At 36.0% G+C, this 19891-nt stretch overlaps 1 protein-coding gene across 1 annotated transcript in view; it reads right to left on the bottom strand.

The window, feature by feature from the left end:
* Positions 1 to 2684: 2684 nt before the first annotated feature.
* Positions 2685 to 19891, bottom strand: part of LOC149553958 (DNAJ heat shock N-terminal domain-containing protein) — a 193998-nt gene continuing 176791 nt past the window's right edge. Inside the window, exons 10-12 of the mRNA XM_089789292.1 lie at positions 3763 to 3857; positions 3529 to 3641; positions 2685 to 3444 (exon numbers count right to left, since the gene is read on the bottom strand). Of these exons, the coding sequence (XP_089645418.1) occupies positions 3090 to 3444; positions 3529 to 3641; positions 3763 to 3857 (563 nt within the window). The 3' untranslated portion in view covers positions 2685 to 3089. The remainder of the gene's footprint in view (positions 3445 to 3528; positions 3642 to 3762; positions 3858 to 19891) is intronic.

Genomic DNA, 19891 nt, shown 5'->3' with positions numbered 1-19891 from the left:
AAGTTGTTTCGACTCTAGCTAGATTTTCAGACTGTCTCAAATCTACTTCTGCAAATTATAATCTTCCAAGCAACATTTCCTTTAATGAAATCTTTAGTGCAGGGCATTACTAGTTGAATCATTTGAGCTACTTGCTTGAATGGTGGTGTCAAGCTTTTCAAGATCTTCCATATTACTTCATCTTCCTCCTTGGTTCCACCATGAGACCGAATTCCTACAACATTTTCTAATATTTTACGAATATAATTCTTACAAATTCATCTTAGCATCTTGAAATACACATCCAATTCCGCAATCTCATTCGCTTTGCATGTGTATCACCTTCAAAAGTAGATTCTAATGCTTTCCAAATTCCATAAGATGTTTTAAGTGACTTTGCCTGACTGTATTCATTCTTTGGAAGAGCTGATAGTAGAGCTTCTCTTGCTCTCACATTACACATGAATAAATCTCTCTCGTCTTCACTCCATCCTTAAAGCTTTTCTTCTTCAAAGATTTTTTTCTTACTCTCTGTTAAGATCCAATAACCTGAACCCATGCACAACATATGAGTCTTCCTCTTCTCCTTCCAACTGTCATAGTTGGTCCCATCAAATCTAGGACTATCCTTTCTGAAAAGATTCACCACCAATCTCCCAAAGTTATTAAACTTATCCTTCAAGGATTTGATGCTTTGATACCAATTGTTAGAATATATAGTCCATTGATATAACTGAGAGGGTAGGGGGTGGTGAATCAGTTATCCAACTATTATCACAATTATCAACTTTAAACAAACTTAATCATATGAGCAATATAAACTGAAACCACAACAAGATACTCATACATAATAACATCAGATAAGTTAACTAGGGAAACCCTCAATTAGAGAGAAAACCCCGATGGGGATGGTACCCACAAGATGATGTACTAATATAAATAATCCGTGTTAGAGGATGGACCCTATTAGGAATCTATGAATACATTCAGTACATATGAGTCCCTATTAGAAGACTTTGAAACCTGGTTAGGAGTTGTGGAAGACAGATGGACCCACTACCCAAATAGCTTCAAGGGCAAGACCAATGAACCCACTGTCCAAATGATCTCTATATTATTCCTTTTAGAATAATAGAAATGAAATGTACTTCCTTACTCTTCTTTTGTCCTATCAACTAAACCTCTGCTCCTTTTGATCTTGTAACCAGATCACAACACTCGCATCTAACAATCCCTAGGATCATTTACACGCATTCAGTAAGCACTCTGCTCCTTTTCGCACTTCGCACTTCAATAGATTCTCCACACTTCATACTCTTCCACAAACAAGGAAAACATTTTTCCTTTATACCATATCTTCATAATAATTCTTTGAGTTAGCCTTGAGTCTGTCCCAATTAATTATAATAAAATAATTAATTAATTACAATTACAATAGCACTGTCGGCTCACAATCTATACAAAACTTCATACGTGCGATAATAGGGCTTGCACACTCGTTGACATCATCAACTATCTGTCTTATGTCACTTCCTGACTGCGCATCTTCTTACTGCATCTCAAATGTAATGTAGCGAACAATAATTAGGAACTGCTTTCCCAATACTCTCTAAACTACTCTCTATAAATCAAGTACAACTTCTGTATGTCTTTGACTTGGGTTCTGTGCACTTGACCATGTCATTAGGACACTGTGTAAAACATGTCCATGATTGCGAATCACCAAACAATCAAACCATTGTCTATACCATTAAGATCTTTGTCTTCTACTCAACTAGTCTTTACAAAGACTACGCTATGTTAATATCAATGACAAACACAATCATGAATGCAACATGTCAATACTCTTCAATGCTTAGGATACTCCCCCGAAGAAGTATCATCAACATTCATTCTAACAAAATGATGATTGTTTGGCCACCCTAGCCTTTGATTCTTCCTTCAATAATTCTTCACTGACTAATGATAACTCCCCTTAGGGTGATACTCTTGTTGTCTTGGCAGAACCGATGGACCCAACTCCACCTCTTGCTACTAGTGCGGTTCACTCTAGCCGCACGGATCCTCCTCTAACAATTGTTCCAAATCTTCTAGAACCTTTTGTTGTAGAGGAACAACATTGCCAATGCTCTATTCCTAGTGTTGTCTTGAGAATGGGGTTCCACCACCTTCCCCTACTGAAAGTATCACTACAAATTGATCATCGATGAAGGAAAAGTTAACATATGTCTTGTGATGTGAGTTACTTCTTGTGATGCTAGATTGTTGTTAATGGTTTTTTTCTAGACCTTGTTGTATTTAGTTGTTTTTATTTTTTCCTTAGAGCTGGTGTTAGGGACAGTGCCCTTATTTTGTTGCTTTTAATTATCAAAAACATGACCATCCTGAATTTTTTGAAGAATGTTTGTCAATAACCCAACAAAGTAGTCTTCTAGTGGTTATAACTGCAGAGTTAAGAGCATAGCCACACCTGAATAATAAAGAATAATGCTGTCAACGTAAATGAGCAAGGCACAAATATAATGTTTATAGAAGCTCTATTTGATTATGAAACTGATGTTAAGTGCTGTTTTTTCCCTCCAAAATTACAGATTTTAGGGAAAGTTCATTGATATTTTTTTGCAATGACAGAGCATCCACATGAGATGATAAATCCTGGCAAAATCAAACGTAGGGTACACAACTAATATGATCACAGACGTAACTTGAGAAAAACAAAATGCCCTTCCAAATCCTTTCAAAGGAATTGGTAGTTTTCCATATATTGATCCTCTTCAGAGTGAGCAAATTAAGATTACAGAATAATGGTCCTATTATTTTGAAGGACCAATATTGTGATACGGAAATCCATCATTTATATTTAATTAGGCACTCTATGATCTCAACGAATTGCTCGAACAAGTTGTTTTGACTGCGGAAAAGCTAAGAGCCAGCCCTGTTTGTTTCAGTGTATTCTATTCTAAATAGTATCCAAAAAGTTCTTTATTGCCCATACAGGATGCAGAGATCAAACATCAAACTGACCTGTCATCCAAATACAATCCAGAATCGTCTGAGACACATATGGATAGAAGAATTGTTCAAGGATTTGCTAAATATTTTAGCTTAATTTACAAGAAACTCCTCTCTATGTTTCCTGAAGAAAATCTTGAGCTTAATCCTTCAGCTGAAGTTTTAGCATCCAAGTTTACTGCCTGACGTCCAGCAGACAAATCAGTCTCTCGATCCCATGGCTTCCATGGGTGCTTGCCCGACCATTCTTCTTCGTGCTGTTTCTCTGATTGTTTAGCTTTCTTGGATCCTTTCTTCTTTTCTTGCTGGTGCTTCTCAACAAGCGACAATGAACGCTTTGACTTATTGTAATTATCCATCAATTCTGCTGCAGCAGAAGAACGTTTCTTTTCAAGGCAATCAATCCCATCGTCTCCTGCAGTAAGAGCTGCTTGTTTATATGCCTCAAGATAACTGCAAAACCAGTATTTCCAATTAGCATATTCAAGGGCATAACAGCTTATAAAACTCAACAAATTGAGGGTTTATAAACAGTACTGCATCTTTGCTTTCTCAGCCTTCTCCACTGGATTGTCGGTCCAAATACTTGTATCTCCTCTTTCAGCTTTCTCAGACTTGCTGAAGAAAGTCGAATGCATGCTCACACCAGGCTGAATATTTTGTGAAACTTAATTAAATAATATATCAAACTGGAGATTTATTTTGCATTTTTGTAGAAAAATTGAAGTGACAGATTTTGTACCCACGAAATCAACAAATAACCAAAACTACCTTCCTTTCAGGTGGGAGAGCTGTCATCCATTCATCTCGTTTGGGTGCACTATCACCGCTCCCTAACAACTCATCATCTCCTGATCTAGCCTCACCTGCAAAAAATCATCATCGTCATCATGAATACTCAATATTGGCAGCCATAAAAATATAAAAATCAAACATTATGCAAGCAAATTTGATTTTACTTTTAGATTTCTAACAATAGAAAGATCCCTACAACAATTATATATTACAATCTGTTCATATCCTCCAAAGCCTTAAGACTAAGCATTGCCATTATAGTAATTTTGTTTAATAGTTGATTTACCCTAGCAACATCTGCCCTGAGAATAGAGATTTATCAGTAATTAATGCCCTTTATACTTTCATCTATAAAAGGAACACTACAGGAAAGAGAAAACACTGAAGTCGCACGGACACAGATACGGTCCTACAAGAAACAGAATCAGATATGGATACACCCATTTTGAAGAGCTCGAATATGGATACGACCAGATGCATTCATAAGACAACACACAAATCTATATTGACCACAATTTTCTAATTCATTAGAGGAAACTTTCATTCCTTTAAAAATAACAGGCACATAGTTGCTACAGACAAAATTACAATTTAATTTAACAATTTACAATATATTCACTAACCAGAACGTATAATTAAATTAGCATAATGTCGATTAAATTTAAGCTAGGATATAACAAAATAAAATTTAAATACTAATTTAAAAAGAATATATATAAAGAGCGATATAAGCAATAATAATCTAAACATAAAAAATGAAATTTCACAACAAAAAAACACAAAAAAGAACATTGGATGAATGAATTTTTTCAAATTGTGTCAAAACTTTTTAAAATCAAATCACACAATATCCAACGCTGCTGGAAAATTAGTGTTTTTTAGTACAAGTGGATATAATATCCAACATGTATTCAAGCCATATACATATAGGATACAGCAATACATGCCCCCAAGGGGGGGTACAGGTATATCTGGCTACTCTGGAAAGCACCTATTGAAAACCAATAGTAGAGATTGAAATTGCAATGATTTCATCTCTAATGCAGCAAAAAAGTGCACTGTTGAAATATACATAATGAGTGCCACCAATGGTCAATCCGGAAACTTAAGTTGTCCTCCTCTACCTTGCTTGATCCTAAGACTAAAGGAACATGCGTTCCATTTCTTTTTTATATTATATCCACTCAGCCATTGATTATAGTGCAAAAGACAGCATTGCTAGCCAGTAAGTTTCTATACATAATCTCATCCCACTCCTGATTGATTCATCAGTTGTTCATGGAACCATTGAAATCTTCTTAAGCGAATTTGAGATTATATGCAAGAGGTATCTAAGAATTAATGAATGTCCCACTATCATGGCTAATCCTATTTTCGTGACAAAGCATAATGAATTAGGACGTATACTATGTGGCTGATAATTACTTTATAAAATGCGCACAGTGTACATGTCATGGCTATGTTGCTGGTTCAACCCCGTGAACCTGCATGTTCAGATCCGATCCATCTCAAATACAGTCCCAAATTTGGCTCGTGGTGATTCTTTTGGGTCCTGCAAGAATATTGTGGGGTCATCTGGGCTAAACCCAGCACAGATTGTCTGACATCTTCCTCTGCTGCAGCAACAAACCCACAGTCTTCAGCTGAAAATCCTGTAAATCATTTCCTTTGCTAGTTTAGTGAAGACTTTATTTGTGAATAATTCTGTTGAGGCTAGTGCTGAGATGGTGCAAGCCTGCAAAACCATGGTGCGGTATACAAGGTAGGTAGAAGAAGCGAGCATCAACTGATTTTTTTTTCTCTAATTTTGTTGGCAGATTCTGGATCTTAAAATTTTGTTGTTACCTTATACTTTTGGGCTTTTCCTATCTTCTTGACTAGGGAGCAAGGCTCTAGGAAATAAGTTACCTTAATATTAAGAATGATTTGACCTAAGTCAAGCAGATGAATACTTAATATTTAAAAGTTTAAATGGCCTATTTAAAATATTAAGTTAATTATTTTAATAATCAATATGAATGCTAAGAGTATTAATACAGGTTATAATTATATTAACATTCACAATAATATAATTTATATTAATGTATCTTTGTATTTTTTTAAATATATAATCATAGTACTTTGTTTTTTATTTCTCATTTAAATTTATATTAATGGTTACTAAATACATTATTCATTTACTATATTTATTTATTATTTATTAAAGAAAAGTCTTATATATGTAATTTTTATCTGTTTTTTTATAAACAAACCAAACCTCCAAATATTTATTGACCTAACCTATGAACCAAACAAACAAACCCAAATGCGAGCCAGCACCATAATAAGTAAAACTCGGGATCTTATGGAATGATAAACTTGACTATTTTGTTTTTATTTTAAATATTCAATCTTAGTTTACAGAAGATATCAGAGAGAGGGAATATTGCATTTTGAGGGGAAAAAACGATAGTAGCAGTGGTAAGAGAACTGCTCTAACAAACAGCTCGTGCCAGTCAAAAGAAAAAACAAAAGGAATTAAGGAACTTGCAATCACAAGGGGACAGAAAGAAAGTTAAACTTCATTATTAAGAACAAGTGGTGCCCACTTGAGACTATCCTAGATAGTAAAGTAACAGAGCACCAGTTGATTAATCCGGACATAATCAAAGGCCCACTAATCCATGCTGAATTGCCCCTTTATATAAATGTTTAACTTCCATTATTGTGTTCATTGTTCAAAATGTTGGTGGATCTGTGATGTGAAAATTCTTTGCATAATCCTTAGAAGATTGCACCAGTTCTTGCAAAGTTGTTGATCTTGGCAAAGCAGAGCACTTTGGTATTGGGGGTTTGTCCACTGAAGGACTATTTATTGATATCATTGCCCTTAGGAGAAAATTTAGATCCTTCCAACAATTTCCCCTTTAATTTCATATCATTTCAGTTGTGTCATTCAAAGAAAAAGCATCACAAAATTGCAATATCCAATGGAGGAGTTCCAGTCAACATTGCGCAAAAACTGAAGAATAATTGAAACATAAGTCACTTTGTGATACCAGCATATCACATCAACCATTTATATCTGCAAGTCAAGACCTGACAATAAAAAACTTGGAGTCACATGTATGATCTTTCACAATCTTAGTATACACAGTATTTTTCTCAAGAGAGGATAAGATACCTTGGTATTTTATTTTGTTGTTGATGTGGTTATAAAACACACATCGACACTACCCACATGGCTATCCAAGATATCATCTATCTCTTTTGTAGCTGAAGTAGGTGTTGGAATATGCCATTGTGCTTTTGCTATGTCATCTTCAATACTTTCTTCATGGCACTCTATCAAATCTGAGATATTAAACACTGGTGAAATATAAAGCTCACTGGGCAACTATAATTCATAAGCATTTCCTATTTTGCTTTTTCTAAATTTTTGCATTCTCCAACTTGATTTTGAAGCATTTCTAGGACTATTTCCATATACAATCTGGAATGGTGTTTTACTACTGCTCCTATTGACAGAATTATTATGTGCAAATTTTGTCTATGGTAAAAATTAGATCCCATCCCTTGGGTTTATCTTCTACTAAGCAACTCAATGGATTTTCCAAACTCCTATTCACTACTTTTGTCTACCCATCGGTTTGTGGATGGTGCATGGAGCTGAACTTTAAGTCAATGTTTAGCTTTTCCAACAATGTCCTCCAAAAGTACCCAAAAACATTTGAGTGTCCCAATCTTAAACTATGCTTTTTGGTAGATCATGTAATCTCACCACTTCTTTGAGAAAGCAATTTTGTCACACAAACAACATCATTAGTCTTCCTATAAGGATTGAAGTGTGTCACCTTCAAGAACATGTCCACTACCACCAAAATGGAATTAAGTCCTCTCTAACTCCTTGGTAGACCAAGAACAAAGCTCGTACTAATATCCTCCAAAGGCCTCTCTAGTACAGGTAATGGTTGATATATCATATAACCCTATATTCTACTTGAGTCTTTTTGTCATCTAACATATTCTACTTGATTCTTTTTTGCCATCTAACATATTCTACAACTTTGCACAAACTTCTTAACATCTTGCTGCAATTATGGCCAATAATAATTCTCATTGGTCCAAAGCAATGGTCTTACCTCGACCAAGATGTCCAATCAGTCCTCCAATATGCTTTTTTTATTTGGTTCTCCCTCATGGAACACTTTGGATGCACGGTTGGTTGTTGTAGACTTCTACATCATGGGCTTTAACACCTTTGATGCTCATTCTTCGGCGACGAGATCAAATTACCAACGAAGGCTAACAGGTGAACACATCCGAGTTTTAAGCCACTCCAATGAGGATGTTTCCCCCTCCAAGTTTCGCCAGCTCACCACATGTCCCCTAGGACACTCATGCTCAAAGCGACTCGCCAATATATAATATATATTCATGGAATATCCTCCCACGTGTAGACTTCCATGTGTAACAACGTTTTAGATAGTTGTTTCATTCACACCATTTCAATTGGCCCATGTAATCATGGTCATCTTTGATCAAGCCACCACAATTTTTCTTTCGACCCCAGTTGACAAGCATGTTGCAACTAGCAAATCAAAGAAATACATTTGCCAATAGCATAGGGAATCGAGTGATCCATTACAGATTCTTTGGCATGCTGATCCATTGTAATAGTAATCATGTCAATCACGAGTTGGTTTATAATGCCCCCAGGACATGTAAAAAGAAAGAGGTTGAGAGTATTAAACTTCTAGTCAATTTTTGTTTAATGTGTCCTATATTGAATTGTCATAGGTTTGATCCAATTTGTTGATTTGGGTGCAAATGTAGTCTATTTGTTTAGATGTACTTCTAAACATGACAGTTTCTCTCTCCTCATAATGCATCTAAAGTAGTGACTTATACCTTTTACAACTTGCTCCTTAGGAAGATTATATTTAGGAAGTGAGGTCTATTCTTTTGACCCTTATAAGTACCATTTATGTTTGTTGATAAATAGGGTGTCTATAAATGGTCTAGCTAAATCATCCTAAATTTCAATCAGGTGATCAAATAATATCAATTCAAGCTTATCTCAAGCATAATTGTGTAATTGAATTAGATCAATTTAATTACATAATTCATCAATCATCAAAGCATCAATGATCATATATAAAGGATCATTGTTGAGTTTCTTGGATTGTTTTTTGCAAATGTAATAGCACTGTCACCATATTGGTGTGTTCCAAATGCAGATTTGAATGACTTATAAATATGAGAGGAGGAGACATGTCTCTTTGGTTAATCATCACTAGATAATACAATATATATAAGTAGATATAAGAGTATTTGTCTAAATGGTGATTTACCAATAACCATAAAAGAATCATCTCTAGCTCAATTCAATCCAACTAAAGGTACAACCTTAACACTCCCTCTTAGCTAGGGAGGCTTGTAATAGAACACATTATGTTCTAAAGTATATGAAGAGATATCATCTCAATGTAATATTCCTGAAATGACATATTTAAGGATATCAACATATATCCATCAGCTTAAATGTTATCTTTCAATATAATCTAAAGAGTGATTTAACAAGAAATGTCAATCATATGATATTCATCATACTTATATTCTTTCGATATGTGCACTGGCATCAAATTCTTGATGCCTACCAAAAGAATATGTTATATCTTAGAAAGATATGTGTTATCTGATCTTTGGCACTCTAGGACAACAACTGAATATAGTTTGTCAGATAACAGGCATGATCACAAGGACAACAACTTAATGTAGTCCATCATGACAAGTATCATGACTTCCGACACACTCCAGGGCATCAACTTAATGTAGTTTGTCATGATATGTTCATTATCATGATCTCTAGCACATTCTAGGACAACAATTTAATGTAGTCTATCATGATAATAGAACAAGAACAACAAATATAGTATCATGATCTTTGGCACTCCAGGACAACAACTTAATGTAGTCTATCATGATACATTTGTTACCATGATATCCGACACTCAGGGACAACAACTAAATGTAGTCAATCGTGATAATAGGTCAAACCATTGTTAAGGTCATCACCTAACAATAGCAACCTCACAAACATATCAATGAAAGATTGTCACCTTTCATGACATAATCCACATATGTATAGTAGTAACTCTCATGATATCCAACATGAACCAAGTCAGAGGATAGATCCACCATATCTGCTCTTAGAGGGTGGAATAAGGACTTTCACCCAAACTTCTCTCTTAGAAAGAAGAATGAATTACAGAGAATTTCACTTCGAACTTTTCTTTTGTAGAGAAAAACTTATTATCAAGGAATTGCACCTCGAAATTCTCCTTCTGAAAAAAGATCCTAGGAAGTCAAGTCCTTTAGTTACTCCCTCTCTTCGCCAAACAATGATTGTTGGACTCCCTCTGAATCGGATATCAATCTTTTGACTTTTTCTTTGGTGATAAGTCGTTATTTCTTCATGATATACACAAGGGTAAGCCCATCAAAATCATGTAGCCACATACACATTTTTAGACTCCATCTGAGCATCAATCTTCTGAGCTCCCGCGTTGCCTATGAAGAAGTGTCAAACTCCCTCTTAATATAGAAGGATACTCATAATCTCAATCATCAAGGATATTTCTTCAAGGGCCTTACCTTATCCAGCTTGATCATTAGATGACTAATGAAATCTAGATCACAACTTCTTCGGAGCTACTATCATACGATTGAGTCTGCACAATATGCCTAATGTACCATTCTTCTTTTCCTGCAAGATCATCTTCAGATACAAAGGAAAAGATCAAGGAAAATAGCTCATATAGTACATATAGAGATACAAATAAGAGAGACTATAATGAGTAGATACTTGTAATACTTAAGAATAATAAATACTTATCTCTACATCAACATCATTGATGTTAATTGCTCCAATGAAGGTCCATATGCCTCCAATGGGAATGAAACATTGGACACAATGTAAAATTCCCACATACTTCATTTTTATAGAATTTTTAATCAATATCAAGTCTAATGAGAGACAATCGTTGATGAATGATATCGACCTCTAATTCTGTTAGTTATCAACATCTATGAAGAGACCATCACATTGATACCATTTATTTAATATTTGTTAGTTTAGACAATGTCATTTGGCCTTTCAAAATCCGATCTAATTTATGATTAGAGAGCCTATGTAATTGAAATTCAGGATCTCTAAGTCCATGTTTCTGCCATTTACAAGAGCACCAAAAAATTGGAGCGCAATTCCTTGTAGAATTTCCTTTCTCCTTCTCCATGCATTTGATCTGAAAACTAACTTGTGATGTTTTCCCATAATTTGGATTGTCGATTCAGAAACAGGTAGCTCACATTTATTGATCTTTACTATACATTCATTGTGGTAGACCAACAATTTTGTTCAATTCATGCATGTTATCATCGAGTTCTGTATGAATGAGATAGGGTACAGACTAAACTATCTTGACTATACAGTGGAAATGAGTTTGGTTGTTTGGCTTCCCTTGTATTTCAAATACTACTCCCATTTGCATACCGTATTAAATTCCATTCCTTACTTTACACATGAATGGGGCTTTTAAAAAATGTTTCTTTCTTTCCACATTACACAAGAACTATATTGCCAAATGCTTCTGATATAGTTCTCAAGGAGATGAGATGACGTTATCATATGTTGGAAGTTGTTCTTGGTCAACAAACTTCAATTACGTAATATCATGTGTTTTAGATAGCATTAATAACCACGACTTTTCTACATCTGTATTTTGACAATTTGCTTTATCTATGAGCAATCTAGTTGATTTCCATAATTGGATAAAAAATGAAAGTCTTGTTTATGGCTTGGAGTAGTGACTATCTCTTCAAGATTCTTTCACTGAATTCTTTTGCATTCTATCAAAACAATTGATACTCTTTAGCGTATTGTTGTCCTGCAGATCTGAGAATATATTTCAGACTCACAATAACAAAGATGTTTCTGTGTGAACTTATCATCAAACAGTTTGCAGTGTGAGGTGAATACTTCCGATGACATTATGAGGGTTTCTAGCCTTTTTTATAGATTAATGAGCCTGGAAGATGTAATATGTAACTACAGTTCAAGGTGTATATCAAATAACTCCAGTTCCACCTAGCCTCCACGACGCTTCAGTGCAAATGCAAGGTTCAGCGTCCTCTTATTAGGCCAGAAGAAAATCTGAATGAGATCTAGTCCTCCTGTCCAGTACATCTCTTGGACTGTTTATTCTTAGGAAAGTGGGACTATGCACAAAAGAAATGTCTCTGCCAGCTCTTTCATGTAAAACACCAAGCTCTTTTCAAAACAACAAGACACAACCATACACCATTCTTTTTTGCCCGATAATATGGAATTGGAGTGTCAACAACTGTGATTGATTATGAAAAACAGCCCTATGCAGTCCATCTGTGAAATAGAATCCCAAGTTTGTGCTCATTCAAATTCTCAAGGAGAGTTTCAAAGTTCAAACCAATAGGAAGACTCATTTATAATACATTTTTGTCCCAAAATAATGTATGCATTAATACTTGTAATGCCTTGATTATTCTGTAAAGTAAACCGATCCGTTCTGTAATTTACTCTTTTATAACAGTGGTACCTACGTGTCCCAAAATTCACAAAATCTTGCTCCTGAATCTCCAAGGGCCTGAAGTAGAATTCCCTCTTCCTAAAATAATTGATTATGCTTGTTCTTTTCCTATTGCCTGTACCAGTCAAAATCCTCTTGTGCTGTCATAGAATGGATGGTTGACTTATGCACCTAGGATGGGGGGTGGCGTCCCGTGTCCTCAGTGGCACCACCTGATGGAGCTCAAATTTTTTGCAAAATTTAGATCTCCATTTATGAAATAATGTTGAGAATTTGATAAAAGACTGGCAATGTATGAAGAAAATGAAGACTGGAAAGAATGTGCAAGATTTCAGGCACATATCAATTTGGCAAGAGCCCAGAATAATAAATTGTAAGCAGCTGGGCAGACAGAGAGATTACAATACACTAATCATAACAGGATGGATATGACTGATACTGCAAATAAAAATTTACGGAACCAGCCCAGGAAATACAAAAAGACAGTAAAATTGCTGGAGATCATGAAGTGTTTGCAACCAACGAACTTCCCGAGAGTATTGTAACACCACAAAATGTTCATGGTGCAGAATCAAGGAAAAACTTGGAACTTGATATTAAGGTGCAGGTGGAAAGATGCATGCAGAGTATAGGAAGGAGAGCAGCATTGCCGAACAAGCTCTTTCTTCTATTAGAACTGTGTATTCCTTTGTTGCTGAAAAGAAAGTTATAGCCAAGTTTGCATTTGCACTAGAAGTAAGCGTGAAACTTGAGATTAACCAGAAACCCAAGGCTGAAATATGCAGGCCTCCAATGTCATTTACTGAGAAGGCAAAGCTTAGGAAGAATCTTGAGGAGTTATCTGTTAACATGTCAGAACAAATGTATACTTTCCTAAAAAAGCATACAGGATTTACCCAATGTGATGATGAAGTTGAGGATTGATCTTGAGTGTTGCAATGACAATAACCTATGGGAGCTTCAGATTCTTGTGAGCAATTATCTGAGAGACAGAGGACTAGGAGCAAAATGTTTGCAAGTTTCAGAGCCTGTTAGGTTGCTTGCAGATTCCAAGGAAGTGACAGGTACCAGCATCAAATCCAATAGTTCCACCAGCAGCTCAAGCAGTGATTCTGAATCTTCATCTAATGATTCTGATTCTGAAAGACCACTCCAATTGAGACTTGAAGAATCCGGCATGAATAAAGACTCCTCTGTAAGACAGAAGGTGAATCTCAATAAGAGTTTGAAGACTTAATGGAGTGATAGCGAGTACAGTAGCGTTCACCATTTCCAGAACAATACCTGACTTTTCCCAGTACAGAGGGATGAACAATCATTGATAGAATCTGATAAAAAACCTTGCATTTCATTGTCTTTTCAATCTGGATTCAAGGCAAATGATATCATTTTCACAAAAGCAAATCAGTCATATTCACAACCAACAGGTTTCATTATGGAATGATATATCTGATTTCAATTATAAAGAATCTGCAACATCCTTCCAAGAGAAGGTTTGTCTATACTATCGAAGGAGCAGTAAAGTTGTTCATTTCAACTCTGTACAAGTGGCTGTTCATGTTTTACTACTTTTTGCATGTGGCTTGGTATTGAGGCAGAGTTATTGCAGTTTTGGAATCACAAATTTTGCAAGGATTGACGCAATGAGAAGTCTGCGAATGGATATCATGAAATATGCTTGCTTGTATGTGATTGTTTGCCACATCCATTTCTTGTTGAGGAATGTTGGAAAGAACTTCCGTCACCATCTTCTTTTGACTTCAACTGTGTTTTGAGTTTTTCCATGTCATATTACCTGTTCAGGTCACGAAGCTCTCCTAAGAACCATGTTTCAGAATCCTTGATAGCGCTAACAAAATACCAATGGATATGATATATATAAATGCCAATACATAATCATCAGAAGCCTTCCATCGCAGATACTCCATTAAACAATAATATGTTTGTGATCATAAGAGAGACCCGCGTCCGGAAAGAGTTGTCTTTCATGAGAAGTTGTTTCAAAATCATATACAGATATAAATCATACCATCTGCAACACGGTCTGATTCCCAGCTCAATTAAGAGATAAATGTATTGAAACGGCACTGGTGAAGCCGTAACAAATAGATATGCGTATATTTTTTGCAATAAACTGTCTGAGGAAATACGGCACCCAGATTTCAAATAGAATTCACGTTATGAGGACGGAACAACCAGACACGGTGCTTAAAAGGTCCAATCATATATGGCAACAATGTTTGATATGCCACAAAAACAGAAGCAGAGGAGCCGTCAAGTTCTGGAAAATGTACAGGAATTGCATAAAAGAGTGGTTTGGATGTTGACGGTATACGATGAAGTTCACAATGCATACAGAATATGACACCGATGATCTTCATAAGAGACAAAGGGCCATTCATATCGAGAATCACCAAATTGGAACGATTAAAAATTATCATCGGTTCCAGTGTGCGTCAACTGTGGAGTCCAAGAGACCGGAGCAATTTCTCAAAAAAGAATTAGTAATAATGTTTTAACTTACAGTATAAACGAATTAAAAGTTAAACAAATGAGAAGGTGTGATCTATATTATTTCAAATGATATGATACTTGACTTTGAAAAGTCATGTCCCCTCATGTGAACAAATATAAATAAGGAAGAATTCATTTCTCAATGGGGGAGATTCAAGACATATCCAGACAAATCCGAACATTTTATTCAATAGAAGAGAAGTATTTTATATTTATTGTATGGAGAGATAAGGGCAATATTATGATTTTGTAATAAAGTCTATTATTTTATTTTTAAATAAAATAAAAATGTCTTTTGTTTACCTTTAATGGCGTGGAGATTTAAACTGCAAGCGAATCGTCCTTCATAATTATATTTTAAAATTCTGTATATGATTTTGTTATCAGATAAGTGGACATGGCCAGTTAGCATTTTAAATTTGATCATCATAGGTGTCATGAAATATTTAATTGTTTCCGCAGCTGTGTCCAATTTGTCTCAGTGGAGTTAAAATTCAATCTGGACTAATTTAAGATTGCATTATAATTGGTTTGTCGCATCCAGATTATCAAAATTATTGGCAGTACAAGTGCATTGAACATTATGAAGTTGTATGTAAAAGTTCACCGAAGTTGACTCTATCGCCCAGATGAGCAAAGGCGCTAGTTTTTTTTTTGAAGTCAGAAAATCCATATATTCCTCCTGCAAGCATCAAATTTATTATTATTCAATTGTTCAAAACATTTAACCATTATCCAACATTTCAGTTTCATTCTAATCAAATTCAAGGACCTTGCCAGCCGAGGAACTCGCAAAGTTTAAATTCACTATAGAAAACCCTTGAATTGAGTGGTCAGTGTTCAAGGTGAAGGTTTACCCGCCTGGGTGTAGCGGAGCCCGAAGTGCAAGGGAATCTAAGCGATTTTTGTTCGTTGGCCAAAATTTGATTGAGAGATCCTACTGGAGAAGTGGCAGGCTCTTGGATTTCCAATCTGCGGTTTTGGGAACCAACACCACCAAATCATCATTGGGAGGGAGACGTCCCCGCGTCCCTAGACCCAGCTGGGGACAGCCGATCATCCCCCACTTTTTGGCATGAAAAAGTAAAAATTAAAATTAAAATTAAAAGGCTCTGTTATAATATTTTTTAATGTTTCCTAACCCTGGGGTATGTGGGGCCCATCTAAAAGTTGAAATCCCATTAAATCTCTTTGTTTTCTCATTTCTATTCATTCCATTGTTTTCTAATTTTTGCAACAGCAGCAAAAAGAAGAGTGAAGAACTCATAGAAGAGTGATTATTTGAGTGGAGAGTGTATAGAAGGCAAAAAGGAGTAAGATGGAGCAAGAAGAAGAGGAGAAGCTTGATTTTTTAATTTGTTCAAGGGATTTGTGAAGCTAAAGGTAGGGTTTTTCATGGTTTTTTACTTTTATTTTCTGATTTTTCACGTCAAGATCATTGTTTTTTTGTTTCTGATTTGTAGCTTTTAGTTCTTACTTGAATTTCATTTCTAGATTTTAATAGATGTTTATTATTTCATTTCCAATTTTTTGTTGCTAAAATTTTACTTTAAAAAATAGTTATTTTCAAGAAAGTCATAGGCTGAAAACATGTATTTATTTTATGTTTTTTTCATTTTGTGAGATGCAGTGTGAAAATGAGCTCCCAAGGTCATGACTCAAGTGGGTCAAATCACAGTGATGGTGAGATGGATTTAAAGGCCCATTCTCCTAGCAACCCAGAAGATTATAACCCTAAGGCTAAGCATGATGAAGAGAATGAAGAAACAAATTCAGAATCAATAGATAATTGTCCACCCGGTCCACCAGCTACAGATTGCCCCTCCACTCTTTCGGTAAAGTGGTCTTGGGGTAGTTATGACTCTAAATCTCCTCCTAGACCCAGCTGGGGATGGCCGATCATCCCCTGCTTTTTGGCATGAAAAAGTAAAAATTAAAATTAAAATTAAAAGGCTTTGTTATAATATTTTTTAATGTTTCCTAATCCTAGGGTATGTGGGGCGCGTCTAGAAGTTGAAATCCCATTAAATCTCTTTGTTTTCTTATTTCTATTCATTCCATGGTTTTCTAATTTTTGCAACAGCAGCAAGAAGAAGAGTGAAGAGCTCATAGAAGGGTGATTCTTTGAGTGGAGTGTATGGAAGGCAAAAAGGAGTAAGATGGAGCAAGAAGAAGAGGAGAAACAAGATCTTTTAGTTTGTTCAAGGGATTTGTGAAGCTAAAGGTAGGGTTTTTCATGGTTTTTTTTTTTTTTTTTTCTGATTTTTCAAGTCAAGATCATTGTTTTTTTGTTTCTGGTTTGTAGCTTTTAGTTCTTACTTGAATTTCATTTCTAGATTTTAATAGATGTTTCTTATTTCATTTCCAATTTTTTGTTGCTAAAATTTTACTTTAAAAAATAGTTATTTTCAAGAAAGTCATAGGCTGAAAACATGTATTTATTTTATTTTATTTTCATTTTGTGAGATGCAGTGTGAAAATGAGCTCCCAAGGTCATGACTCAAGTGGGTCAAATCACAGTGATGGTGAGATATATTTAAAGGCCCATTCTCCTAGCAACCCAGAAAATTATAACCATGAGGCTAAGCATGATGAAGAGAATGAAGAAACAGATTCATAATCAACAAATAATTGGCCACCCGGTCCACCAGCTACAGATTGCCCCTCCACTCTTTCGGCAAAGTGGGCTAGGGGTAGTTATGACTCTAAATCTCCTCTTAGACAATTTGCAACAAGGATAACTGCACAGACAGCTGCAGGTGGTGGTACAAGGAAGTGGAAATGTAACATTTGTAAGACAAAATGGTTAGGGAGCATCATTAGAGTGAATGCACGTTTCCTCTTTTGGATAGGAAAAGATGTGGGTGCATGCAAGTTCTTGATGAAATCAAAAAATTTGCATTCTAGAATTGAGTTCATCAATCTTTGGGGTTGCCCAGATGACTTGGGTGTTGAGGCACCTACCACCTTGATCGGTAGGCAACAGGTTTAGAATCTTCAACAGGCTTATGAGCAGGGGCGTCCACTTTTTTCTACTCTTAGTCCTAGGGGTAGACCACAACAAAGCCCTTTGGCTACATAATTTGTAGGGGCAGCCCCAGGTCCTCCTACATCTAGTGCTATGCCTGAAGCAAAGTCCAGCAAGGGGAAAAGAAAGGTGTCCTCTGAAAGTAACCCCACTGCTGATTTATTTAATGCCCACCTGAGAGATGAGCTAGAGGAGGCTATTGGTAGATTTCCTTTTTCCAATGGCATACCTCTTCATGTGACACAGTCTCCTTATTATAAGGAGATGATGCAGTTGGTGGCAAGGGGAGGAGGACTATCATTTGTGTCACTAGGTGAGCACAAATTGCGGACTACAATCTTGGATAAAGAGTATGTCAAGATTGCTTTAAAATAGAACTTGAGGCCTATTTGGGAGGAGTATGGTCACAGCATCATGGATGGGTTGGACGAAAATTAGGAACCATCCACTCATCAATAGCATCATTGCATGCATAGAGAGGCCATTTTCTCTCAGGGCTATTGATTGTTCAAGGCATCGAAAGGATGTTGATTTTCAGTTTCATATACTTTGAGATGCTATTGAGGAGGTTGGGCCACAAAGTGTGGTCCAACTAGTGACAGATGTGGCACCTGTGTGTAGAGCTGTAGGGAGACTTGTTGAGACAACTTACAAACATATTTGGTGGACTCCATGTTGTGTGCATGCCATGATCAATTCAGCAAAGGACATGGTGAAGATTCCCTAGATTAAGGGAGTAGTGAGTGATGCTAGAGATGTGTAGATGTTTATCTGCAATCACCACACATCACATGCCCTTTTTAGAAGCTTCGCAAGGAAGGAGTTCCTGAAACTAGTTGAGACCTAATATGCATCCTACTTCACTCTTTTGGAGAGAATGCTTGAGTTGCAGGAGTCATTGCAACTCATGGTCATGATGAATGAGTGGAATAGGTGGGATGGTTCCAGGACAGAGCAAGGGTTGAGGGTGAAGGAGATAGTGAAGAGCAATGCATTTTGGAGTGATGCAAAATACATTGTCTCTTTCATCACTCCAAATTTCCAGGTCATCAAATATGGGGATGTAGATGCAACTACTCTTGGAGAGGTGGAGGGACCCGAGTTTAGCATTTTACACTGAGCACATTCGGCCTATTATTCAACGTAGATGGGACAGCCTCAACACTCCCTTACATATGGCTGCTTATGCATTGAATCCGAAGTGGTACATGCCTAGGCCTGGGAGAGTTACACCACTGAATAATGATGAGGTAATCTATCATCAATTTCAAATTTAGTACACTTACACTTGAAAGTTAGAAGTTAATAAACTTGCACTTATGAATATTTAATTTGTTAATTTACTGATTTTAACATTTGAATTTTAGGTGAAGGATTCTTCAAGTGCATTGATAGGATGTATGATATTGAGACAGCAAGGAAGGTCCACACTAAGTGGACCAAATTTGCTACTCTTAGGAGCTATCTAGCTAGAGAAAAGGCTGACATACAAACAATGGCAGAAGAGGATCCTATTTTGTGGTGGAATTGTCATGGACCCAAATCAACAACTACCACACTAGCCGTTCGTCTCCTATCTTAGGTTTCATGTTCTTCAACTTTAGAACCTTTACTATTCACTTTCAAATTTCAATTTCACTTTTACTTCAGTCTTTTCACTTTTAGTCATGAATTTTAATTTCAAATTTTTGGTTCTCATACTAGTCATTTGATTAATGTGATGTTATCTTAGGTATCTAGTTCTTCAACTTCTGAAAGGAACTAGTCTACTTATAGCTTCATCCACTCTCTTAAGAGGAACAGACTTACCTCTAAGAAAGTAGAGAAGCTAGTGCTTGTACATTGTGCCTTGCATATCACAGATTGCAAGACACGTGTGGGAGAACCCTGCAACATTATGGGATGTAGAGCCATAAGAGCCCTCACAAGTTGATGACGATGCAAATACTTTTAATGC

The sequence above is a fragment of the Cupressus sempervirens genome, chromosome 6, assembly GCF_028749045.1.
Source record: "Cupressus sempervirens isolate cs-2001-9-10 chromosome 6, ASM2874904v1, whole genome shotgun sequence".
Classification (NCBI taxonomy): Eukaryota; Viridiplantae; Streptophyta; class Pinopsida; order Cupressales; family Cupressaceae; genus Cupressus; species Cupressus sempervirens.
This window is presented reverse-complemented; position numbering and strand designations above follow the sequence as displayed.